We start from the raw sequence: 26,614 nt of genomic DNA, 5'->3' as shown, positions 1-26,614 counted from the left end.
GGCACGCGGCTCGCCAGGGTAAGCACCCTGGTGAGCTGGGCCAGTTTATTTACCTGCTGACGCGGCAGGTTCGGCCGATCGCGGTCCCCACTCGCCGCGGTTCGCCGTCCCGGGCCAATGGGGGCGCTGGGAAGTGGCACGGGCTGAGGGATGTGCTGGCCGTGGCTTCCCGCCGCCCCCATTGGCCCGGGACGGTGAACCGTGGCCAGTGGGGGCTGCGATTGGCCGAACCTGCCGCGTCAGCAGGTAAATAAACTGGCCCGGCCCGCCAGGGTGCTTACCCTGGCGAGCCGCATGCCGAACGTTGCCGACCCCTGGTGTAGACATACCCTTAAATACATTTGTATAAAATGTAACCACTTCTGTCTCAAATTAAAACTATCCCAAAGAACTCCCAGAAGAAAATGTGGGATATGCCTCAGCAAGGGCAAATATGGTACAACTAGGAGAAGATTATTTTTCTTTGTCATAAGAGCCACAGATCCACTGCAGTGGTACATCAGTCTGTCTGAAGCTTGGGAGTAGGAACAGAACTATTATCAATCGTTGGCAGTGGAGGGAATGCCCTGCCTCTGGAAGTTCCCTCCAGTTTTTTCTGCTTTCATGGTGTCCCGCAGCTCAGACAGATCTTGCTGGAGAGCTTTTCTGAGGAAAATACTAACTTTTTTTTTTCAGATGACTAACATTTTAGTTCAATAGTGTTGTCTTTCTAACTCCCATTCATGTCCCAGGATTGCATTCAGGGGTGGTTGTCTGCTCATATCTGCTTCCCCTTTTGATGTGTTTGCAGGGTTCATGGAGAAAGTTAGGCAAAGGAAAGGGTCTGTGACTCCTGCTTCATTGACATCATCAAATGTCTTGACAGGGAGTTCAGCCAGCTCTGTGGGCAGAGTTCAGTGTTCTCCCTTGGCAGCAAAGGAGGGCAGGCAGGACTAAAAAAACTGCCTTCAGGGGCAAGCCTCTTTCCCTCCCCTATCTCCACAAGTAGAGTAGGCAAAAAGGCACAATGCTAGTTAGAAGAAGATGCTTGAGTCCCTAGAGCACATGCCAATAGCCACTCTCCTGACTGCGAAGCTGAGCTGCTTAATCTCCAAGGGGGAAACAGATCTGTCTGGCCCATGGGGATCCCAAGCAGAAGAGAGTGAGACAGATTCTGTGGAGTCTGTTGAGCCTCAAGCCAGGACGGTGAGACCCCCAACAAGGACCCATGTTGAGGAGAGGAGCCAGTAAGCCTAGATTATTTTAGAAAGTGGTGGGTAATGGGCACTGGAAACATTTTCGGAGCAATCTCTGAACCCAGTTTTGCTTCCCTCCTCTGAAGCAGGATTATAGGGACAGACTTCCAAAAGGGAAATAAATGAAATCAGTGCTGTTTCCCCACCTCATATTCAGAGTACAGCATAGCAGGTCAATGCAGAAAAGACCAGACTACAGTCATGTGCTGTCTTCTTTGTGTGAATGTATGTGCACAAAAAGAGTTCTTTCCCCTCAGGGAAGGAAAGCAAGCTGTCCTAATCTGAGTTATGCGGTTTTATACATATGTAAAGATGGAAAAAAGATCAGCCTCTTTCAGGAAGTGTCTTGAGCACTGTTACATTATGTTAGGAGCTCGGCAGCTGTCCTGGACAAGCTATATCTGTACATTCCTCCTTATGCTCCTTGGGAAGATGTAATAAGGGGATGGGGTTTCCTGGCACACCTAAAAGCTTGGGAAAGTATTTGGCTGTTGGAACCAGCTGCTGCTGCTGTTTGCCATATCCTAACATCCATGATACTGTTCCGAGCGTGAGCTGCAGGTGATCCAAGGCTGTCCACTGCCACATCCTCAGCATGGAGTGAGGAGAGGGACAGCAGCCCACATGGAAGAACAAGGAGGCAATAAAGGCCTCTTAGCCCACCACTTCTTAGACCCCACTGGTCTCCATTTAATAAAATCAGGTCTCTCAATTTGCATTCATCCAAATCCAATCTGAGGTAGATATCAGATTGGTGGTATGTGGTGGGTAGGAATTCAAAGTTAACACAATCCTTATTTAGGAAAGTAGAAATTACTGTGGAAGTTGTCTGAACTGGAGGGAACTTCAGGGATCTGGATGTTCCCCTGTTACTAGTGACTGGTTTTGTCCCCAAGCTGCAAAAGGCTGACATTCCCAATGTAACAGATCTGCAGATCTTAATAGAAGAAAGGAAACTTTCAGGTAAGTGCAGTACTTGTAAATAACTATCATGATGCTGGCATGCATTTGCTGTAAAGGTCAGAATACGTATGAGACTTGTGCAAACCATACCCCCCCCACCCCCTTTTCCTTCATACAGTGCTCTTGTGAATGATGGTTCACGGATCATTTTGTTAGCTGTTAGTGGACAAGCCTGGCTATGTGAATCACAGCAGTAAAATCCACTATATTTATTGTTTTATTAATAATGATATTATGCTGGGGATTGTGAAGAACCTTGTTGAAGCGGCTGGATGTAACATCTTCTGTTCAGGCTAATTGAGGGAACACTTAAATGCCCCTTTGTTCAGAGATAGGTGAAACAACAGGACCAGCTCTAGGTTTTTTGCCGCCCCAAGCAAAAAACAAGCAAAAAACCCCTCAGCGGAATGCCGCCCCTGGAATTGTGCTGCCCCAAGCATGTGCTTGATTTGCTGGTGCCTAGAGTGGGCAGGAAGGGAGCTGGTCAAAACAGGTGGAAGCTTGGCTCATCTCCCCAATACCCCCTTATCTTTTCCTGCACCCCACTTGTGACACACAGACAAGCCAGAGTAGCAACAGAAGGGAGGGGTCCAGTAACTTACTGTTGGCCTATACAAATCCCTTCCCCCATTCTGCCTCATTTCCCCCAGGAGCGAGGAGGAAGCGGGAGGAACTGTGACTCAGAGAGTGTCTGAGTCACAATGCCTCCTGGGGTGGTGTGGGTTAAGCTCATGGCTATGTCCGAACTCAAGATCTAGTTCTAAGTATGTGTTATGTACTCATAGTAGGTTGTAAAACTATTGGTTAGTATTGTTTTTGAACAGTCTTTTCTTTAGATGTTGACCTAGTTTGTTGTTCCAGGCTTCAAGCTTCTATTCTTGAGCTTTGTTCAGTGGAATTTTCTCTTTTTAAAATCACTTGCTGGAAATAATTAACTACATTAAATGCCAAATACTGCAGCAATAGAGGACAGAACTAACTTGAAGAGATTGAGAGTTTACACAGCAGTGTAGGGGATTTAGCCACACATCTTCCATTAATATCAATATACCAAGAAGAACAAAAGGCTTGGAGTTATAAAATAAAATTTAAAAAGGGTATATGGATGGTGGGGAATAGCATAAAATCAGTGATAACCTGGAAAATGACAAATTGGCTGAATGAATACTGAAAATGGCAAAAGTTTGAGATGGTGGCATGGAAATAGTTGAGATGTTGTAGGAGATATCTAGGCTTAGGAACCACCTTTATGTATAACTGGGTAAAGTCCAGCTCTCTGTGACCACCTTTATTCCCTTGTTTCCTTCTCTGACCTGCTACACCTCATGGAACTGTTAGAAAAACAGTTAAAGGGTGAGACACTTGGGAGCAAATGGTAAGGTGTTCTTGGCAGCAGGCCTTCACTTCTACCGCCAGAAATGTAATTGACTGACTAAAGTATTGTAAAAAGCATCTTTATCTGGCCTTTTCAATGACTCCTGGCTATTCTCTCTCACGTTTAAGTCTACTTGAAAGGTGTTTCTGAGCGTTGTTCTCTTTAAAACGTGTAGAGTTGTGGGTGTCATGAGGTGCAGTGTATGGTGTGTAGGTACTACAGTGACACCTACCTTTTAAGTACTTAGAGGATCTGTGGCACTCTTTTTTTTTCTAATATTAAGTGCTCAACTCCTAGAGTTGATAGAGAAGCTGCAGTGTACATCCAAACATGAAATAAAAGTAATGTTTTCACTACCTGTTTCATAGACTACCAGTTAAATACAATGTAAAATAAGATGTCTCCCATCTACTTGAACATACATGCTTAATTTCTCACTCTGTTGGCTGTTACTGAATCTCTACCGCTATTCAGAAGAAACTGTGACCAAACTATCTACTTGATCTTATTTGGCTAGCGAGAGGGTACCGCATGGAGTAGCCCAGGGGGAGGCAACCTATGGCAAGGCGGCACGCGAGCTGATTTTCAGTGGCACTCGCACTGCCCGGGTCCTGGCCACCGGTCCGGGGGGGCTCTGCTTTTTAATTTAATTTTAAATGAAGCTTCTTAAACCTTTTAAAAACCGTATTTACTTTACATACAACAATAGTTTAGTTATATATTATAGACTTGTAGAAAGAGATCTTCTAAAAACATTAAAATGTATACTGGCACACAAAACCTTAAATTAGACTGAATAAATGAAGACTCGGAACACTACTTCTGAAAGTTTGCCGACTCCTGCTGTAGCCATTTATCCTCCTAAAATATAACGTGCTTCAGTATTGATATCCTACCATTGCAGCACTTACTCTGGCTGGTAAGTTGAAAAGCCCTGCTTTCTTGTGGGACAATTAATAATTGCCTGAGAAATAGAGGAAGGTGGTGTTTGCACTGTAATGATGGTAGCCCCTTTCCTAAGTCAGTTCAGGAATGCGCTGCTTCTCCCTCTTGAGAAGAAAGTTCTGAGAGCAAGTAGAGAGGTCTCCCAGTCTGCTATTAGTGCAGCACCACCAGAATACACTTTACTACTTTTCAACAGGAAAAAAAAAAACCCTTGAATTTGTGTATACAGTTCGTGACAGTTCCCACCGGGCCAGGAAAACATGGAGAGAGGCTAAGGGTTAAAGTCTTGATCTTTTGATCTATTTTTTTATAGGAGTGTAAACTTATGCATCTAGTACTCAAAGTATATTTTGTAATGTAACAAGGGTATTTCCTAGGTATTTGTAAAGCAAAGGAGTCCCTCTGCAGCCCATTTTAAATTTCAGAATGAGTAGGTTGGTTTAGAGTACATTTGAAATTACTTAAGACATTATTTGAATCAAAAATAGGTGAATTTTGTTTTAAAAAAACAAAGAAATTACTATTATGTTTTAGTATTCAGGTTGACCCAATCTGGTATGTAGTAATTTAGTAGGTTCATTTGTATTTTCAGTCCAGATCAGATATCTTAAGAGGGATATAAAATAACAATTGTGCTGCTGGTTCATTATCCTTGACATAGCTAGATAGTTCATGAATTGCAAAGATAATAAGTAGGAAATTCCCAAATCCGAGGGAATCCATCTAGCTAGCATATCAAATTATAATTTATAATTGTAATTTACAATAAAACAATACACCTCTACCCCAATATAACGCTGTCCTCGGGAGCCAAAAATCTTACTGCGTTATAGGTGAAACTGCGTTATATCGAACTTGCTTTGATCCACTGGAGTGCGCAGCCCCGTCCCCCCAGAGCGCTGCTTTACCGCGTTCTATCCGAATTCGTGTTGTATCGAATCACGTTATATCGGGGTAGAGGTGTACTTATCTTTTTTCGTCATATTTCTCCTTAAATATTTGTGTATCTTCGAAGACTTCTTATTTCCACACAGCATATGGATCCAGTATACTAATGGCTAGTTATAATCTCATTATGAAGGTGGGAAGAAAGGAGGAAAAACATTCCTTGATATTGACTACTACCAACCTCTGCCCTGTATCCTTCCCCCAAAACAGTACATTGGTGGGGTGGGGAAGCTACTTTACAGTATGTAGTGGTCTTGTTTTTTCTAAGGTAATTTTTGGTCGTGTATGCAAGCTATTGTCAATTTCTGAAGAGAGTATTCATAAATGGAAGGCAAATATTTTTCATATATGCAGTGTATTAGAAAACCTTTCAGTGGAAGAGCTGCTGACATAACATGGAAATCTTTGTTACACGTAGAAATAATTTTACTGTTTACATTTTCGGTCTCTTCCCTTTTTCTTAAAGAACATCTGTATGAAATGTACCTGAGCCGTGTTCTTTAAACCCTCTGTCATCCTGCATTCTATGGACAGTTGTGACTCCTCCAACCACCAAGTAGACAGACTAGTGAAATAGATAAGCTTGACAGAACACACAATCCTTCCTTTTATTCAACTTTCCTTAGTTGTGACTTTCCCAAAAATCTCGGATGGAATTATAACTAACTATATAGAGAAATAAAAAAGGCTTTACAAAGGTGGGAAAGCATTATTATTCAAATGCTAGAAATGAGAAAATTTAGGTATTGCCACAGAGTCACACAGTGAACAAGACATCTGGGTTAAATTATGACCTCTAACCAATAGACTACATAATCTACAAAAATGCTTTAAAATATGCTCCACCCTCAATTTTCCAGGACGTGTCCTGGACTGGTACATAGGACTTCAGAGTAAGAATACTTTAAAGAGGCCTCAGATAAGAACATAAGAATAGCCATACTTGGTCAGACTAATGGTCCATTTAGCCCAGTATCCTGCTTCTGACTGTGACCAATGCCAGTTACTTCAAAGGGAAAGAACAGAAGAGGGCAGTCGCCAAGTGATCCACCCCCTGTTGTCTATTCCTTGCATCTGACAATCAGAGTCCTTAGGGACACCCAGAGCATGTGGGTTCATCCCTGATCACCCGGACTAATAGCCATTGATTGACCTATCTTCCAGGAAATTATCCAATTCTTTTTTGAACCCGGTTATATTTTTGGCCTTCACAATCTACCCTGGCAGTGAGTTCTACAGGTTGACTGTACATTGAAGTACTTCCTTATGTTTGTTTTAAACCTGCTGCCTATTAAATTAATTGGGTGACCCCTACTTCTTGTGTTATGTGAAGGGGTAAATAACACTTCCTTATTCACTTTCTGCATATGATTCATGATTTTATAGCTCTGTTTCATATCCCTCCTTAGTCATCACTTTTCCAAGCTGAACAGTCTCAATCTTTTTAATCTTTCCTCATATGGAAGCTATTCCATACCCTTAATCATTTTTGTTGCTCTTCTCTGTACTTTTTCCATTTCTAATATATCATTTTTGAGACAGGGCAATCAGAACTGCATGTGGTATTCAAGATGTGGGTATACCAAGGATTTATATAGTGGCATTATATTTTCTGTTAACTTTTTTGACTGCTGCTGCACATTGAACTGATGTTTTCAGAGAACTATTGATGATGACTCCAAGATCTTTCTTGAGAGTTAACTGCTAGGTTAGACCCCATCATTTTGGATTGTGTTTTCCAACGTGCATTACTTTGCATTTTCAACATTGAATTTCATCTGCCATTTTGTTGCCCAGTCACCTAGATCCATTCAACCTGTTCTCCTTTTATAGATTGTGAATTGATCAGTGATTGACAGCCATCAAAAAATCTTTATATTGTCTAGTAGGAACAAAAAAACACCATTTGCTTAACAGAAGCATTTCCAACAGTTTATAGCACATGATGCAGTTGTATAATATGCCCACAGACCAGTACAGTTACTTTAAGCAAATTTAGGTCAAAATATAAATTCTACTTGTTGGAGGACTGAGAGATTAATGAAGGCTACGTTATGCTTTGAGTCATTTTTCAAACTTCTGTGTGTGTGTGTGTGTGTGTGTGTGTGTGTGTATCTAGTAGCAAAAGTAATGTTTATGGTAAATAATGGTTAGTTATCTTTAAAGTAACTAACCGTTAAAATCTAGTTTTATATCTTAGTTTGTAAGGGATTTCTATTTAAAATACTCTTTTTGTCTTCAGAGAGTTAAATGAGGACTGCTCTGTTGTTCTGTACAGTAACATGTGAAAGCAGTTAGAATGTTGGAATTGTTTACTTGCCTAAATTGTCAGTCAGCAGAGCCAGTACACCAGATTCCTTTGTGGCTTTTAGTGGAAAATGTTAAACACTCACTCTTTCGTAAATTATAGAATTTTTACGTGTGAGCTGAATTAGTCACAAAACTGGCACAAACATTCTAACTGTGATGGCTGCCCAAAAGGCACTATTTATTTATTTATTTATTTGCTAGAGGAAGTTGCATCCAGAGCAGTAGCTCAGTTCTCTGGTAAGTGTAACATGTGAGCATTACTAGGCATTTCATCCTGCAGGTCTGCAGTCTGTGCTCTTTAGACTATTGCTCAGTTCGAATGCTGCTGTGGATGTGAACTGTGCTCTGTTAATATGTTCTATAATGACCAATTCAGGCAGAAGGATTTCAAAGCTTTGCAAGAGCATCTTCTGAACGAACACAGAGTCTAAAAATCAGCGACAGAAAATTGATATATAGTATTTAACCCTGGAGGAAAATCAGGTTGGCACAGAGACAGACGTTTGCATAAAGAAGTTGGCTCAAAGAAGATGCACAGAGTCTCATTTTTTTCCACAGTCTGAATGAAGACTACAACGGAAGCTGTATTCACATGGTGATCAAAAGAAACACTTGAGTGATGAACTGCTGTTGCAGGAAAAGTCTAAGGCAGTAATTCGAGCTCTTCGTGCCTTAGTAGCTTGCTTGTTTTGCGGAAGCATTCTTCCTTAACAGCATTTCTGCATAGTGAGTTGCCTGTTGGAGCAGCACAGCAACTGCCTGATGGAGGAAAAATGAATGCTCTGCATTGCTTGTATCACTGATGGAGTAAAGCTATCTACGTTTCTATCATTTGGGAAATCTGGATTAAACAGGCAATATTATTATTCCAGGAGTCCCATTGTCCCTTGTGGTCTGACTCATTGCATGTAAATATACTGCAGTTCTGCTGTACATTGCGGAGATTTTTATTACATAGGGAAGAATTGTCAACCTTGGAATATCATGTTGTGAATCATTGCTGAAAAATAGATTGTGTGAAGTATTCCTGACATTAAGACAAATGAAGTTCCAAAATTGGAGAATAAGCTCCTGAAATATTTAGGACAGTGGTGTTTATTTTCAGTCATCGGAAAGCCTAGCACTGTAAATTGGAGACTGACCTTGCAAGACTGGCTATAGCTGTGATCATCTCTGTCAGAGCAATTGTTCATTGTTTCATTCTATACAGAATGGTGTCATGCAACCTACAACAATGATTTCACTGTGTGGATAAAGTTATTCTGTAGAAGTAGCAATATTAACAAAGGCAGATTTTCTGGTAAAAGGACATACTATAGATATTTACGATATTGAAATTTCTACCGTAACCTAGTTAGAGCTGAGAATAGTTTTAGTACATTTTTCACAAATTCACTGTTGTAGTACAGGAGGATGAAACCTTGTTTTTAAAAAAATATATATATTTTTTTGAAAAATAGCATTGTTTGAACATCTCAGGGTGTTAAATGAAATATAGTGGGGAAAAAAGTCCTTTTTTAAATTTTAAAACACCAGCAATAGTGTTAAACCAGTTATGTTTGTGAGTGTACACTTGGGAGGTAAAAGTACTTTCTGTGCTGTCCCAGCTGTGGTTACTACTGTGGTGTTCTGAATACAGTTTTTTTTTTTCAAACGGATCGAATGAGTCGAGTGTGTATTGTTGTTTTGGAGGAGGTTGAAGATGATTCTCCCACATTTTTTTCCAAACTACCTCAGGAAATCACATCTGTACGTCCTTCAACTTCTGGAAATGTGTTGGTAAGATATGTCCTCTGTAATAGTCTGCAAAGGTCTAGTGATGCTTATCATAGGATTTACATGACTAAGCAAAGTAGCACCTGGGTTACTTTATATGTTGAATGAATAGTTCTTTAGTGAAGTCAAAACCACCTTTGTAAAGCACCATGATATTTAAAACTTACTGATGGAATTAAAACTTATAAGGGCTCCCTTTTTTGTGTGTAACAATATTTTTGAAGCAGAGTTAACAAATCTCAACTTTGTAGCTAGTTTTATGATAGTACAGTTTTTCCAGCAAGCTTGACAAAATGACATTTGCAGTAAATATTTTCTCTGCTACTTGTTATTGGTTTATCTGTTCAGTACCACTTTAGAAACTGATGTAACCTCTATAATGTGATAATAAGCTGTGTGTATTTTGAGAATTGGTGTAGTATCCAGGGTATCTCAAGCAATATCAGTTGCACACTAAAATAAAAAGTTATCAAAGTCAGATTATAGATGTAATGTAGCTGTGCATTCATGTTATCACTTACCAGAAGCACTGAAGAAAATTTGCTTTCTTGAAAACAAAAATTATTTTACTTTGTCACGTAATTTGCTGCTTTACTTAGATCATGATATCATATCACAGAAGTTTGTGATGATTAGGAAATCTAGTTATATTTAGTAATGCCTGTGTGTATGTGTGCATTTGTTTCCATATCATTCAAATATACTCTGCTTCCTTATTCTTCTTCAAACACATGAGAACTTTTTAATTTTACTAATTTACTAATGTAAAATGAGTTTTACATATATTTTGAATAGTATATAATGTATCCTAGACTACCTGATCTTACTTTGCCACAGGAATTTATTTTAGAAGTCTTTTTTTTTTAACCATTAGTTAAAAACCTAGAAAAATCTAGAAAACTTTTTTTTTTTATCCAGTGGTTCATTAGTTTGTGTACAAGTTTGTAAAGTATATTGCGGGTGTGGGGAGGGAGGGAAAGGCAGTTAATTGACTTCCTTCAAGCCAAGTTTTGCAATATTAAAATAGTTTTTTTTTTTTTTTTCATTTTGCTATCTGGAACACCTTCCTTAATCTTGATTTGGTATATGACCATTATGTTGTCATAAAAAAAATACATGTAGGAGTAATGCATGGAATGTATGTTTTGTTTTTAAACTACTACTTTCTTTTGTTTCAGCCACCGCTGGTTCAAGCTATATTTAATGGGGACCCTGATGAAGTTCGAGCATTAATATTTAAGAAAGAAGATGTTAACTTTCAGGTAAAGAGAAACATGCCCTTTAGTTTTGAGACTAAATTAATTTCATTTTGGTACAGCTCCAACTCTTTAATGTTCTTATCACTTCAAAATAGTGCTTATTTGCAGATATTTATGAATGTTTTGACTGTTACATAAAACATAACTACATAGATCATGATCCTAATCTCCTTATTTAGACAAATTTCACCTTGAATTTAATAGCTTTGGCTTTGGAAGCACTGCAGTATGAAGGGTTTAAATGTAAAAATGGTCCTGTGGGAGAGAAGGAAATGAAATTCACTTTGTCTGGATTTTTGTACTAAATTTATTTAAAGAAAAAATAATTCTATTTCTTACTCTGTGAACTTTTAGACTTCCAATTTCCAGTTTCACTGCACAAAAATAACCATAAAGCTTGTTTACATTAAAGCATTAAAGTTGACTAGAAAATAGGAATATTTTAGGTCTGTGATGTTTTGTGGAGTCTGTCTATTATTCATTTTTAATCAAAGGATGCACAAAAGTCAACATATAAGTACAGTAAATAATTGAGAAAATGTACAGACAACTTTATTTAGGCAGAAAACATGATCTTGGAAGGATTTTAAAATACAAATCCTAAAAACAAATCATAGAATCATAGAATATCAGGGTTGGAAGGGACCTCAGGAGGTCATCTAGTCCAACCCCCTGTTCAAAGCAGGATCCAACTAAATTATCCCAGCCAGGGCTTTGTCAAACCCGACCTTAAAAACCTCTAAGGAAGGAGATTCCACCACCTCCCTAGGTAACCCATTCCAAATATGTTTATGCATTCATTTAAAATTGGAAGCCCTTGTTCTTTTGTTTTATTACCCTGCAGTGTTGCAAACCCAAACAGATTTTTTGTTTGTCATATTGAAATGAAGTTGACCTGTCCAGTTTCATTATTTGAGTGAAATACAAAAGTTAAACCACATAACTGGTGAAAGGTAAAGTACATCTTCAACTATTAATAATTTAAGGTGCAAGACATCAGTAAGGAATTTCATGTAACATACAATTTTTAACTTGATAGTGTCCCATTAGAAGATGAGCCTTAATAATCGACTACTGTTACTTTGCTTTTAAAAAACACTTACAATTTGCACATGTAAGGTCTTCATGCAGCAATTTCTTTCCTCCCATTTGTAACTTCCCAAATTGGTCCTAAAGGGATTAGTTGTCCTAAAGGGATTAGTTGTCCTAAAGCGTTAATACTGACCACTAGATCCAACATAGTTGGATGCTATCCAGTGAAACACCAAAAATTACTGTTTATAATTACAAAATTGGGAATATATAGAGTCTAAAACAAAAGCTTATTCAAAAATATATATTTAGACATTTGAAAGCATTTTGAATGAGATTATGGGGCCGATCCAGTGCTCATTAAAGTATGTGAGTATTTCCATTGGCTTCATGGACCTTAGATTGTGTCTTGTGTGAATAAATACTGTGTGACTTGTCGGTCCGAAAGTGTTGTTTTACAAGATTAAATTTCCTATAAGAAGTTGCAAAAAAAATTGACTTTGGGTGAGAGAGATCAGTTGTTTCTCCACTTTTGTTTTTGTTTTTTACTTTGCACACTGTGATTGATACCTTTGTAAGCCTTCCTGTTGCAGTACTTCAGCTCTCTGATATCATTTCAGACTCTTCTGTGATGCTCACTTTTATAGAAGTTGCACCTGATAGTTTTAAAAGAGGATGCTTTTGTATGGATACCAAAGTAGTTCATATGTTTCAGAAGGAAGCTTAGTTCATGTGATGTGATATATAACTTAATATGCTTATAACATTTTTAAAAAGTTGATTCTTTTCATATGTGCACTTTGACCACATCTTGTACATTCTTTATTATTTTAAAAACCTGATTAGTATTTAATAAGTTAGTCACTTTACTCATGCTTTTCAGTACATAAATAAAACTTAATTTTTATAAATTTGGTTCTTGTAAACAAGTTTTATTAGTAGAAGTTGGCTTTTTAATTAAATTATTTTCCATTTCTTTTACTTGAAGCAAAAGCGTCTATTAGTTTTCAGCATGTGTGCAATGTCTTTCCAGCACAACCTCTTGTCAGTCAAATGGAATCAGTTCACAAACATGGATAAACAGATGCACAATCCAATTAGGTAGGGGGTCATATAATTGTTAAAGAATTTATTGGAAGAGAGATACTTTTGACTGATAAGCAGTTATGTTGGGAAAAAAACAGGAAAAAACAAAATACTCATAACTCGTGTTTAAATCCTTAGATTTTAATGCTTTATTGCCTCAAAAACAATCTTGGAGGGAAACATGTCTTAGGCATATCATGTCTTTGCCTATTCATATGCAAAGATGTGCTTAGAAACATAGGCTTTGGCAGACATGCTCTTCTCCCCAGAGCAGCTTCCCAGTCACCCTCTCTAATGTAGACAGGTACTTATCACCCTCAGTGCCTCCTCCTTCAGTGCTGGCCCTGCTACCGTTGGGGAGGTGGGAAGTACAGTTTTCTTAACAGTATGTTCATGTGCAGCCCTTATCAGAGCCTGTTTTCCAGTTGCTTACAAACACACATCCTCCCCCCCCCCTTTTTTTTTTTTTTTTGAGTGAACTGAGGAAGCCTGTTTGGTGGATAGTTTAGTTCTTGGACTTTTGTTTTTTATTTTTACCTGGCTGACACAGGCTATTTATGAGATGGCTAGGATCCTTAGTGTCCCAACCATCCCCTCACAATCTAAATTTCCATCTTAATTATATGCCATCATTGGCAGTGGGAAGGAAAAGGTGGAGAAAATGCAGTTTTCATGATTTGACAATAAAGGTAAGAGTTGCATTAGACTATTTAACTGTTGAGAATTATATTGGGAAACAATGACAAACAATGTGTGTATGTTTCTCCATGTCACCATCCAGAAACTTCAGCAGTGGTCTAAGGAATTCTTTATTCATGGTCCATAATGCCTCTTGCTGCTTTTCTGAGCAACTGTTATTGTGCAGTCAGTATTCTTATAGTTGGAGGATAGTATCCTTTTGTGGGTGGTGGGTTATTTATCATCTTATTTTTCTGTGGGTTGTAGTTCTGTCTCTGAGCTGAATTTATCAAATTAACTTTTCATCTCGTATGGAGCCATCTGACAAAGTCAAGAAGGATGTTACATGAGCATGCTTGATGTTGTGTCTTGGGTGACATTTTTTCTCTGATCACTCAGTTTCATGTATCTTTTAAGATCATTGTGGATGTTTATATAAAATATTTCATATTCGAATAGTCTGACAATGTTTTTGTAGTTTTGTGGCATCTGTTTATTTTATTGACGCAAAGTGAGATATATCTATGTTGTATAATGTTTGACTTCTTAAAACTAAGTGGTGATTGTTACCACAATATCAGTATTAAATGCCTAAAGATCATGACCAGGCTGGGCCCCATTGTGCATTTGACAAACAATAAAATACAAGTATCAGAGGGGTAGCCGTGTTAGTCTGTATCCACAAAAACAACGTGGAGTCCGGTGGCACCTTAAAGATTAACAGATTTAGTGGATGAAGATGAAGTGGGGTTTTTTACCCACAAAAGCTTATGCCCAAATAAATCTGTTAGTCTTTAAGGTGCCACCGGATTCCTCGTTATAATAAAAGACAATCCTTAGATTGAGTGAATCCTTTTTAGGGCCAGTCTGACTGGAAAACACACAATTTTTTAACTGTCAAAATTTAATGTTTAGCGTTCATGTTACTAGATAGGGAAATTTGGTTATAGGGTATGAAATAAACTTAAAATTGATTCCCTAATGTGTAAAACCTATTACATATAACAAAATGTCCAAAGATAGCACCAAATGCCTTTTGACAACAAAATAAATACTCTATTGTAAGCTGTCACTCTTTCTTAGTTTATCCTCTAGTGTCAAGGTGCCATACAAGAAGAATTCTCAGGTTAGAGATGGTCTTTCATATTATGAGCTGCTGTGCATAACAGAGAGACAACAAGATAGCAAATTTTAGTTATGTTCCGGAAAAAGGCTGTTATGAACTGATATTGGATGCCTTATCTTGAGTCTTAATATCAGTTTAGACTAGCAAATTTTGTATTATGGTCAGCACTAGAATTGTAACATAGCCGTGAAAGAGCAACTATAATTTCTCAAACTGGTCTGTGACTTGCAAAAAGGTCAATAAAGGTTTTCAGTGGAGGTTTGGAGAGTGCATTGTTTCAAACAATGCAATTTGAGAATGCAGATTGTTGTTGAACTCAGTAGAATTTTTCATATTCTCATTATGCACAATCTAATTGGTGTTCCTGGTAACAAATGCTGCTACAGTTATGGTTACATCCAGAGTTGCCATTAAAATCCTGATTACACTTGCTCTCTTAGGAGGGCTGAACCTTTCATACTTGGTCTCAGCCCAAGGATAAACGTCTAATCTCTTCCAGAACATGTCTACAGTCTTAATATGCCATTTACTTGTTTAGGCAGCCATTAAATCCAAAATAGCTCCACTTCTGCAAAACTCCTACTCTTTGCAAGAGTGGTATTCCTGTGCTGACATGCATATACCAATGTTCAAACCTACCTGTGTGTGACACAATTAATATGTATGACAAATTACTGAAATGTGGCACACCGGTGTATTGTTGTACATTGTGTCTTTGACAGCTTATGGTGGTTTTAAACTATAAAACCCTTTTTCTAAAGATGTTTTCTCATTGTGTGAATTAAACCAGTTTAAATAAAACTAGAAAAATAAATACCTTCATGTGTCACCATAAGGACATGGGTTGCCAGTAGGATTTGAACTCTGGACTATAAGACCTCTCCCATTTGAGTAAAGGAGTAACTATTTTTCTCTATATGGAACACACACTATTGGATGAATTGGCATGTGCTTTACCAGCAGATTAGTTATTTGCTAGACAGCAGTAAGATGTTGGTGATACCAAATCATGTATTTTGTTTTTGGATTTGGGAATGAGTGTGATGTATTAGTGGCAAGAGTTGTGGGTGTAGACAAGATAATACTGCTGTATTAGAGACGTGGATTCTCTTCCCAGCTCTGCCTAATGTGGATTTGTGAAATCTCTCTGTTGGCTTACTTATAAAATGGGTGATACTGGACTGCCTTCTAGGGTAGTGTATTGTCTTGCTAAATATATTTCTGTGCATTTCAGTGCCCTTTTTTAAAGGAGCGAAGGGTTGGTCAGTAGTTAGGGCACTGGCCTAGGACTTGGTTGACTTGGGTTCAAATCCTTGTTCCATCTCTGCTTGTGACCTTGGGGAAAAATCACTTAGCCTCTCTGCGTCATACTTCCCCATCCGTAAAATGACTTTAGTAACCTCACAGGGGTTGTGCGGATAAATAAATTAAAGGTTATGAGATGCTCAAACATTACAGTAATGGGGGTTGTATAAATACCTAAGACAGAAATAAAGAGCAGTTAAAAAAAGTGCTCAGATACTATGATACTGGGTGGCAGTATATAACCTAAAATAGATGAAACAGCAATAGAAATGAGTTGAACTCATGGTCACCGGATTGCCATCTCAGTGCACTAACCCTAGGATATGAGATTTGGTTAGGGAGTGTCTCCCCTTCTTGCAGAATGTTACTCGTACTTGCCCGTACAGTAGAACAGGCAAGCCAGAAAAGCAGAACATTTTGGTATACTTGAGAACTCTGAACACACAGATAAATATGCATGTTGAATATTTTTGCTTTGAGACGCATTTTTAGAATTATTGTAATATATTGGCAATTATTGAATGACTTGATAGTCAGTTGCTGGATAATTCAATGCATGTCTGCTACGCTAACATGTGGTGGGGGTGCAATCTTAGACTTTAGGTCTAACAAATTGTGTAGTACTATATCCTTAATGTAAACTTAATTTTTCACTTTTAATATTGTGTAGCATGGCATGCAAGGAAAAGGGTTTTAAGAATTGATCATTTTATGTTCAGTAGCCTTTTTTGCTTTGTAACTAATTGTTTATATCAAATGGCTATAAATCACATGATGTTCTGCATGGTTCTGTGCACATAGGTTTTTCTTTTTTCAATAAAACATAATTTTATTATAGCTTAATACAAAAAATTTAACTGAATTTGCATATTAGTTGCTGAGTGAAATATTTGGGTTTCGAGTTACTCATTGTAAGCTATGAATAGTTTTTTGTAGTTTACAAAAGCACTATTGTGAGAGCTTACCAGCTGCTGTCTTAAATGGATTAGATCAGTCAGAGCAGTTTTAATTAACATTAAATTAATTTAAAATGGTATTTGCACACGACAGCCAGTCTACACTAGGGTGCGCTACATTGCTAACACTGATGGAGCTGAACTGGTGCTAGCAACAGTGAGAAATTTTTGTAGATAGCTTATGTAGGGTTCAGCCACGTTTTCTGAAAGGGAACTAAACATGATCTTGTTCTGGTTGTCTACAGTTGCAGTCAAACCATTTCAGCACCAGTTCAGCTGTACCTTTTGTCAGTGATGGGTAGACTTTTTGGTAGACACAGCCATGGGTATAACAAGTCTTCTCTCTGCCTATACTAGCAAGAATAACTTGTTTGTTTAGGGCACTACCAAATTTCCAGTCCATTTTGGTAAATTTCACGGTCACAGGATTTTAAAAATCTTAAATTTCACAGTTTCAGATATTTAAATCTGAAATTTCATGGTGGTGTAACTGTGGGGGTCCCGACCCAAATGGAGGTAGTGGGGGAGTCGCAAGGCTATTGTAGGGGGTTGCTGTATTGCCAGCCTTACTTCTGTGCTGCTGTTGGTGACGGTGCTGCCTTCAGAGTTTTGCTGGCGGAGGTTCCTGGAGGTGAGTCTGACCTGGCCCCAGGGGTGGCCTGTGAAGCGGAAGAGGAAGTCTCATCCCTCCCCAACCTGGCCAGGACTCGTAGCTACAGCTCGGTATCCAGTCCAGTCCATCCCCAGCTCCAGGCCCAGCACTCGATTTGTGACCCCTTATCACAGTGCACTGGGGTGTCGCCCACTCGTAAGGTTGGCCATGCCCTCCGCCACAAAGTGATCCTAAAGAATACCTGAAAAACCTGTAAATTCTGTCCTGTTGAGTACATACTCTAATCTCTCTTTCTTAAAGTGGTTATAATCACTGAATAAAACTGAGGTAATTTCTTTTTAAAGAGCAAAATAGCCTGTACTTTGAGCCATTGACCTGTATGTATTCTGTTTCAATGGCAGATGATTTTTTGTAATGCATAAATACATTGTAATCATTATAAATGTAAATAAGCTAATAACATAAAAGCAAAACTTTGGCCCAATTTTGTTTTGGAATAGCCCACTTTTTAAATGTTTGAAAAACCAAAAAAAGTAAGAAACAAAACCCGAAAACCAAAAAACCACAAGTGAATAGTATTCTGATTCTAAAAAATCAACAGTATTTGCAAAAAACATTCAAGTTTTGGAATAAGTGATCTTTATGTAATTTACCTATAATGTTTATATGTAAACATACAAATATTTACCTGACTGTGAATATGCTCACTTCGGCACAAAAATGTTTAGAACTCCAAACAGATTTTAAGTGCTGTACCACCTTTTCCATAAAATGTTAATAGTGTTTATTAAATGCAGTTGGTATTATTTTTCAAACTATTTTTGATTAGTTTTTATTTGGGAAAAATGGTCAACTTAACGGATAACTCTTTTGCTAACCTGCCAAAAAGTTATTTAGTAAAACTGCTTCATTCATAGAAATTTTGTATAAAGATGTTTACATAATTGAGAGTCCATTTATCTTTTCCAAGTTTGGAAAAAGAGTGGATTTGCAGCAGATACTGTGCTTGGGAAAGGACTTTGTATTTATTTGCATGGTTGAAAATACTGGGATATTTTCTGCTTAAGGAGAGTTAATCTTGATCTATGTTTTTAAATCATTCAGTGATTGGTACCAGTTGTAGTAAGACAGTTGCATCCTTTGTTGGATTGAGTACTGTAGTAACCTTTTGTGTGCGTGGGTTTTCTAAGAAATATCATGGAAAATTAAGTGCGGGCGATCAAACGTATTGTAACAAAGGGCACTAATTAAAGTCTCAGATCAGGCTTTTTAAAGAGCTCTGTGCTTGTTATATATAAAAGAATTTAATTGGAATTTCATGTTGCTGTTCCAATGCATCCATTACATATTACACCAAATGTAACCTACAGTACAATGGACTATTAAGTATGAATGGAAGCATAGAAGGTTCGCTTGCAACAAAGCATACTGGGGGAGCAGGAGTTTTTACTTGCATTAATTCAAATCACGGAATAGAAATAGTAGGCAAAACTGTAGCCAGATGTCTCTGCAGCAATAGGTGTGAGGGGTCTGTGCTGCAATCTTGTAAACAAATGAACTTAATGGTTATTAGGAAAAATTCCTTTATGTAGAGAAGGGCTAATGCAGTATTAAATTTTTGAATATATCTAGTACAACATTTAAACCAAAATAATCCAATATTTGTGAATAAATGTAAATTGGAATAACATGTCATGAAAAATATACTGTAGATAAGGCAAATTACATTTTTCCAGGTGCGCCTGAAGTTGGCTGGCATGAAATGTGCTGTGGAAATAATGTCAAGTGTATAAAATGGTCACACAAACACTGATGAATCTTTTTGCATGAACAGTACTTAATCCACTTATGGCTGTTGGTTTGAATTTAATAAACTTGCTATTCACCCTCCTAGAGGTACTGTTCAGGCATGTACAGATATCTCATAAATGATTTTATTTGGAGAAAGGAAGTGACTTTTTGTTTGTTTGTTTGTTTTTGTTTTTGTTGTTGTTTTTTTTTAATGGCTGTCTGCCAGAGGTGGGTGTATGTGTGTGTGTTAGAAGGAAATATCAGTAATTACATTCTCCAAAATTGCAACAAAAACATAACTTTTTCAAGTTTGGCTTTCATGCGTAACATCTCTCAAATTAATGTGAGTTATTGTTACTGAAACCTCAAGCTGTTTTATTTAAATGCAAATTTAAAATTGATCATTCTCTTTTGTAGTCTTCCAACACTTCCTGATTCCAGGCAGGGGTTCGCTGTTGACACTAGAATGGATAGAAGACTTCAAGGGCTGCCTAGTTTTACAAATGCCATGGTGAAGGAGAGTCAGGAGAAATTTCCAAGAATGTAGAGTTCGAGGAGTCTGCCTGTGGCTGATTAGGGTGGGTAGGGTCAGGATTTTCTTGGCAGGAGGCATCAAGAAAGGAAATGGGGGAAGAGAACTGCTCTTACTCAGAATGTGAGAATAACTATGGATGGGTGCTACCCCATCCTTGCTGCCTCCTTTCGTTCTTTTTTTCTCTCTTCCTGTCCAGTCTGGTAGTATTAATATTGCTAATTACTATTTGTAATGCTGCAGCACCTAGAAACCACAGTTAAGAATACTTGTGTCAGGTGCTATACAAACGTAAATAAAACAATCCCCATTCCAAAGAGTTCATATTCTTGTATAATGAAAGGTACCATAAAGGGAGGACATAGACAAAAGGAAAATATGTGGATGGAAAAATGAGATAATAAATTGAACCTTTATGCATAGTAAACCATCTTAGCTCACCACTTTCTTAGACTTTATCAGGTGGCAGTGCTTTGTAGGCAGCATGGCAGGTACTTGCTTTCCCCAAACTCCTCCTGGGCGACGGTCACCCTGACTCTGTCTACCGAAGACCTTCCATGGGCTCCCCTCTCCCTTCCCAGGAAATGCCCTATGTCAGATCATATACCTCGTACAGCTAGACAGTGTTCTAAAGTGAACCTTGAAGTGTACAGTAACAATAACTCACATTAATTTGAGAGTGTTCGGCCCCTGTCTGGATCCATGAATTGATGGAATCCTGCTAAAGAAGAGTACTCTGAGGTAAAATATGACTTTTAAAATATGTTTTTTAAAACAAAACCCAGTCTTGGCTAGGTAGGGGTATATGTGTATGTGGTGGGGATTTTTGATGTCAGTGATACTAAATTGTTCCCACCCCTCATAACACAAACTATGCTTTGAAGCCTTTCTAGGAGAGGAAAGGAAAAAGACTTTGGTCCACAATGTGAAATCCCCCGAGGTACAAACTGAACTGTTGAACGTAGTGTCCCCTTAACACTCTAGCCTGGGGTGCTTTTTACATGGCTTTACTGCCAGAACAGCCAATCCTGACCTGCTAATGCAGCCTTCAGCATGCAGATTCACTCCCAGCTAAATACATGAACACTCTGATGATCACTCATGAGAGACCCTACAAATTCCTAGTCCTATATATTCCCTCAGAAATGTGTGTCTCTTGTATGTCCAGCATGCTACTGAACAATGCAAGGTCATAGAAAGTATGTCATTTCATCAAAGGAAAATGATAATGCACCAACCTTATTATCCCCTATGGAGTTTACTAGACACTTTAATCCAAACACACACTGGTTAAGATAAAACAAGTTTATTAACCTCCTAAGATTTTAATTGATTACAAGTGATAATGCATAAAAGTCAAGATTGGTTACAAAAGCAATAGGTATTAGCTTGCATATTACTCTTAACTTAACAAGCGAAGTATCCTTAAAAGGGTTTTGTCTCCCCATATGCTGCTGTAAATTTCAAAGACTGGGTCTCTGTTCAGCCTGGGATCACTCCCCCTTACTTCAGTTCTTTTGAGAGTTGTTGATGTCATGAGCGGAGAGGTTGAAGTCAAGTGTTTTCCTCCCCCTTTTGTAACTCAGTTTCTTATGCTAGAAACGTCTTTGTTGAGTCATGGTGATATGTAGTCCATTGTGGATGTGAGGTTTGAAATGTTCCTGTGATGCAATGTAAACTTCTTGTTTACATCTTCCCGTTGCTGAAGAATGGCCACCTATGCCGGTGGTCGCTCTTTAACACCTGTCTGGGGTGCTAGTGTGTCTTTGTCTCTGAAAAAGTGGGTTGGATCTGCCCTTCTAATTCTGGAACATGTTACATACAATATTGATACACCTGTTTTACCAGGAAAATAATGTTCTTCAAGGAGTGTCCCTGTGGGTGCTCCATTTTAGGTGTCTTGGTGCCCTGTGCTTGTAATCAGAGATTTGTAGTAGCAGTGCCCCGGTTGGCTGCACACGCATGGCAGCCATCTCGTGCTGTTCCGAGTGGCTAACTAGCATGTGCAGCCAACTGACCTCCAGTTCCTTCTCTACTGCCCTGGACTTGAGTTGGAGTGACAGCAGCAGCGCCCCTTCAACTCTATAGATAGTTCATATTCCTTCCTTTTCTTGTATCCCCCTCTATTCTAGTTAACTTCAGTTAACATTACTTTTAATTTCTTCCATATTAAAAAACAAAAACAAAAAATGTTTAGGGTAGTTTTTCCCCCTCCGCCAACGACTGCTTATAAATGGGCTACCCTGTTCTTCTCCAGAGCTGGACCTTCCTCAGGCATGCCTGGTTCCCCGGGATTTAAACACTGCCTGACCTGCTGGCTATCGATAACTGTTTCAGACAGCCACACTCAGTGCATCCGCTGTCTCGGAGAGATCCATATTCCTCAAAAGTGTCCTCATTGTAAAAATCTGACTGCCAGGACACTAAAGGCCAGGGACCTCCAACTTAAATTACTCATGATGGAGAAATCCCTCAGGCCCGCCTCCGACCCAGAGTCCAGGTTGCCTCCTGACCAACGGTTTCCAGCAGCAGCTTCAATCCAGGGCTCCACTACCAAGACTGCTTCCAAGGACCCTGTCCCTAAAAAGGCGACCGAACACCAGTCTCAGTCATCGTGATCTAAAGCCAAGCTCTCTAGCTCGGCACCAACCGTGCCAAAGAACATCTTGGCACCGATCACGGTAATGGCACCACTTGCTACACATACGCAGCTCAGCAAGACCTTGGCGTTGACAGTTCTGACCCTCTCCTCTCAGATTGCGCTGCCATCTCCGGTTCCGAGCTTCCGGTCCTGCAACTTTTCACTAGACAGGCAGCCCTGGCAATTTCTTCTATGCCAGGGACCCCCCTATTCGGTACCGACGGTACCCCAGCGAGGCCCGGACCGAGCTTGATCATCAACCCAGGGGCCTCAGCGCCACCTCTCTCCAGTGATGATGATGAGGACAGGGACCCAGAACTGTACACCCCTCGCATCACCAGCCACTGGTAGACACACAAGCTTGGCAGCCCCAGTCCTGGCTGCCACCTCCTGTGGCATGGGGGGATAGGTGGATAGCATGTGTAAATACTTTTTAAAACAAAACAAAATTAGGCTATGAAACTCATTACCTCAAAATATTATTACGCTTTAGCAGGATTTAAAGAAGAGTTTGAATACTTCACAGGGTTATGAGAATATCCAGAGTTACATTGGTAAGATTAAAATAAAGAGGAAAATATGTTTTTGGAAGATGTCAATTTTCATGTTTCATGAGATAAGATAACTTCTAACTGAGGGGGGTTAGGAAGAAGCTTTCCATAGAGGCAGGCTATTGTATAATTTCCCATGGCACAGTTTCTTACCTTTTTCTTCTGAAGCATCTGGTATTGACTTCTACTGGAGATAGGATACTGAACAGTAATGGACTCCTAGTTTGATCCAGTAAGAGAGTGAGCAATATGCAACATAGGAACTAGGAGGATTCAGTCCTGTGGGTCTGAAATCTGATTATATGAATTTTGAGGGCTTAGGAGCCCTATTAGTTATTCAAGGGAGAACGAGGCACCCACAACAAGTTTAAACTGCAAAGAATACTGTGACGTTGTGCAGTCTATATGGTTTTATAAAAACTTGATAATAAGTCAATATAATGTAACTGAGCTGGTTTTAGAGAAAATACGGTAATAAGTGAATGTAAGTAACTGGGATATGCCTCATGCAAAAGGTCTCTTGTAAGGTATCATTACAAAGCTTATAATCTACTGAGTGTGATCATCTGATTTGTATAAATGTACCACTCTTGTATCTAAAACTAGAAATATAAAATGTAACTCTGAGGGCCTATTGTAATTGTGTAAAGTGTGGACCATTAATGATGCTTTGGAATCTTGATGACTCCCATTGTCTGCAGATGGCTGTATTTACCTGTGAGTCTTCCTGTATATGTGTGTGTGCTGGCAAGTGAGTAATGAAGTCTTGCAGTGACATGTGATCAAAGAGTTCCCGCCTTATGCAAAAGATATATAAAGGGGGGAAGAGAAGAGAGAGGGAGGGGAGCCATCATGAAGAATCCCCTAGCTACCACCTGAGCTGCAACAAGAGCTGTACCAGGGGAAAGAATTGTGCCCAGGCCTGGAAGGTGTCCAGTCTAAGAAAAAACTTACTGAAGCATCTCTGAGGGTGAGATTATCTGTATTCAGTTTGATTAGGCATAGATTTGCGCATTTTATTTTATTTTGCTTGTGACTTACTTTGTTCTGTCTGTTACTACTTTGAACCACTTAAATCCTACTGTCTGTATTTAATAAAATCACTTTTTATTTAGTAATTTACTCAGAGTATGTATTAATACCTGGGGGAGCAAACAACTGTGCATATCTCTCTATCAGTGTTATAGAGGGCGAACAATTTATGAGTTTGCCCTGCATAAGCTTTATGCAGGGTAAAACGGATTTATCTGGGTTTAGACCCCACTGGGAGTTGGGCATCTGAGTGCTAAAGACAAGCACGCTACTGCGAGCTGTTTTCAGGTAAACTTGCAGCTTTGGGACAGGAGATTCAGACCCTGGATCTGTGTCTGGAGCCAGACGGGAGTGTCTGGCTCAGCAAGACAGGGTGCTGGAGTCCTGAGCTGGCAGGGAAAGCAGAAACAGGGGTAGTCTTTGCACATCTGGTGGCAGCTCCCAAGGGGGTTTCTGTGATCCAACCTGTCACAGTTCAGTCCTGTGGGTCTGAAATCTGATTATATGAACTTTGAGGGCTTAGGAGCCCTATTAGTTATTCAAGGGAGAACGAGGCACCCACAACAAGTTTAAACTGCAAAGAATACCTACTGGCTTCTGAAGAAAAAATTGGGTTAATAGTATAGTTATTACAGTAGTCTTCTTTTAATAAAGTTGTGGACTTCCTACTTATTTTCATTGGATAGCTTGGGCTGCTTATTCAAGTGTCTCCTCTGTAATGAATAATTAGATATCCTATTTCCTTCTTTATGTGATTCTGGAAATAAGTTGTCTTTTTGCCTCACTAAAATTTAGATATCTATTGTCGGTCTCCAGGCAGAGGAGTTTTTAGGATACTGAAATACAGAACTGTGTAGCCATCTTATTGACTCTCTTAATTCTTTAATTGCAAAAAGGTTATTTGTACTTGCACAGATATGCTGAGTAGATTATCTCCAATGTATTAAAGTTAACCGTAAGAGTTTATCAGCTCTATTTTAGGATTTTGTATAGCTCCAATTTATAATAATATCCAAGAGTTGCCAAGGTAAATTACATTGATGACCTAGCAAGGTTCCTAGTGAACTTTATGGTGTCTTCTGTCTTTGCTGATTATAGAAAGCTCTGCTTTAGGTAGTGTTTTTTGTTCCCTCTGAAACTTCTTGATTATAAATTTAGGGTTGACTTCCTTGTGGGATTAAGCAGTAGAAGAAGCTGGGATACAAAGGACAAAATTTCTTTCCATACCTCTCAAATATAATAACAAGGGAAGTAAAGAATACTCCACAAGCTTTTTTAGTGACATTTTCCTCAAAATTTAACTAGTGTACAGTAAATATCTTCCTCTTTAAGATTTTGTTTAAGATTATGGGACAGACTATGGTTTCTAGACTTCCTCTGCCTTTTGAGATTTGAGTACCACAAAGCAGCCTTATGCTTTACTCAGTTTTGGAAAATGACTCTTTATCCTTATTAAGGCCTGGTCTACACTAGGAACTTCAGTATGGCTACACCGCTCAGGAGTATGAAAAGTTGACACAACAATACCAACCTAATCTATGGTGTAGACCAGCACTAGGTCAATGGAAGAATTCTTCCATCAACCTTCCATCAACGTTTCTCGGGGAAGTGGACTACTTATGCTGATGGGAGAAGCCCTTCTGTTGGCATTAGTAGAATCTACACTGAAGTGTTACAGGAATGTAGCTGCACTGTGTTAGTATAGACAAGCCCAAAGTAATTCGTACCATTTTAAAAGCTACACCAGTCTTAATGTTCAGTGTATCCCCTCTTAAAACTTTTCTTTTGGCCAAAGTCCAAACCAGCTGATTAGTTGGGTTCTCTTTTCTCTTCTGCCACCGACTCTTTCTAACTTTGGGTAAGTCACTAAGTTATATGTTCCTTTATTTATAAAATGGACACAATATTTCCTCTCAGGAATAACTTTGAGATGCATGAACTCCACATCTTTCATGTGTGCTGATATCTTCTTGAATTCCTCACACTCAGGTTTTTGGACTGGATCTTGTCATGAGGGTGGCCTTGGTAGCACCAATGGGCCTTGTGGCTATGATAGAGCACAGACCTCAGTCTCAAACTATTCAGTCTTTGTAGCTTTCAACATTGTTGATCACAAGTCACTGCTGAATCACTTACATGGCCTAGTGGAATTACAACACTTCTTTCTTTAACAGGGCCCAAAGGCTGGTTACAGGCAACTCCTTCTCTTCCCAATGTATATGTCTGGTGGGGATCTGTCCTGTTCTCAGTATTCATATCAGTAAATTCTGAGAGCCTGTCTGCTGATTTTTTTTTTTTTTTTTGAAGCGCCCCCAGGCACTTTGTTGTTGGCACCCCACTGTATCTTTCCTTTACAATAAACTTTATAGAAAATATTAAAAAGTTGCAGTGCCTACAGAAGAGAAGTTTCTGGATGAAGAATGCTGAAACAACCGAAGTAATATGGATGTGATATTGGTG

At 38.9% G+C, this 26,614-nt stretch overlaps 1 protein-coding gene across 1 annotated transcript in view; it reads left to right on the top strand.

Annotated features, from left to right (window-relative positions):
• Positions 1-9,310: 9,310 nt before the first annotated feature.
• The window catches only part of ANKRD28 (ankyrin repeat domain 28), a 141,814-nt gene continuing 124,510 nt past the window's right edge, over positions 9,311-26,614 (top strand). Inside the window, exons 1-2 of the mRNA XM_034760730.1 lie at positions 9,311-9,555; positions 10,731-10,814. Coding sequence (XP_034616621.1) covers positions 9,439-9,555; positions 10,731-10,814 — 201 coding nt within the window. The 5' untranslated portion in view covers positions 9,311-9,438. The remainder of the gene's footprint in view (positions 9,556-10,730; positions 10,815-26,614) is intronic.

Source organism: Trachemys scripta, chromosome 2, assembly GCF_013100865.1.
Source record: "Trachemys scripta elegans isolate TJP31775 chromosome 2, CAS_Tse_1.0, whole genome shotgun sequence".
Lineage (NCBI taxonomy): Eukaryota > Metazoa > Chordata > Testudines > Emydidae > Trachemys > Trachemys scripta.
Note: the sequence above shows the minus strand (reverse complement) of the source record. Positions and strands in the feature narration are given on the sequence as shown.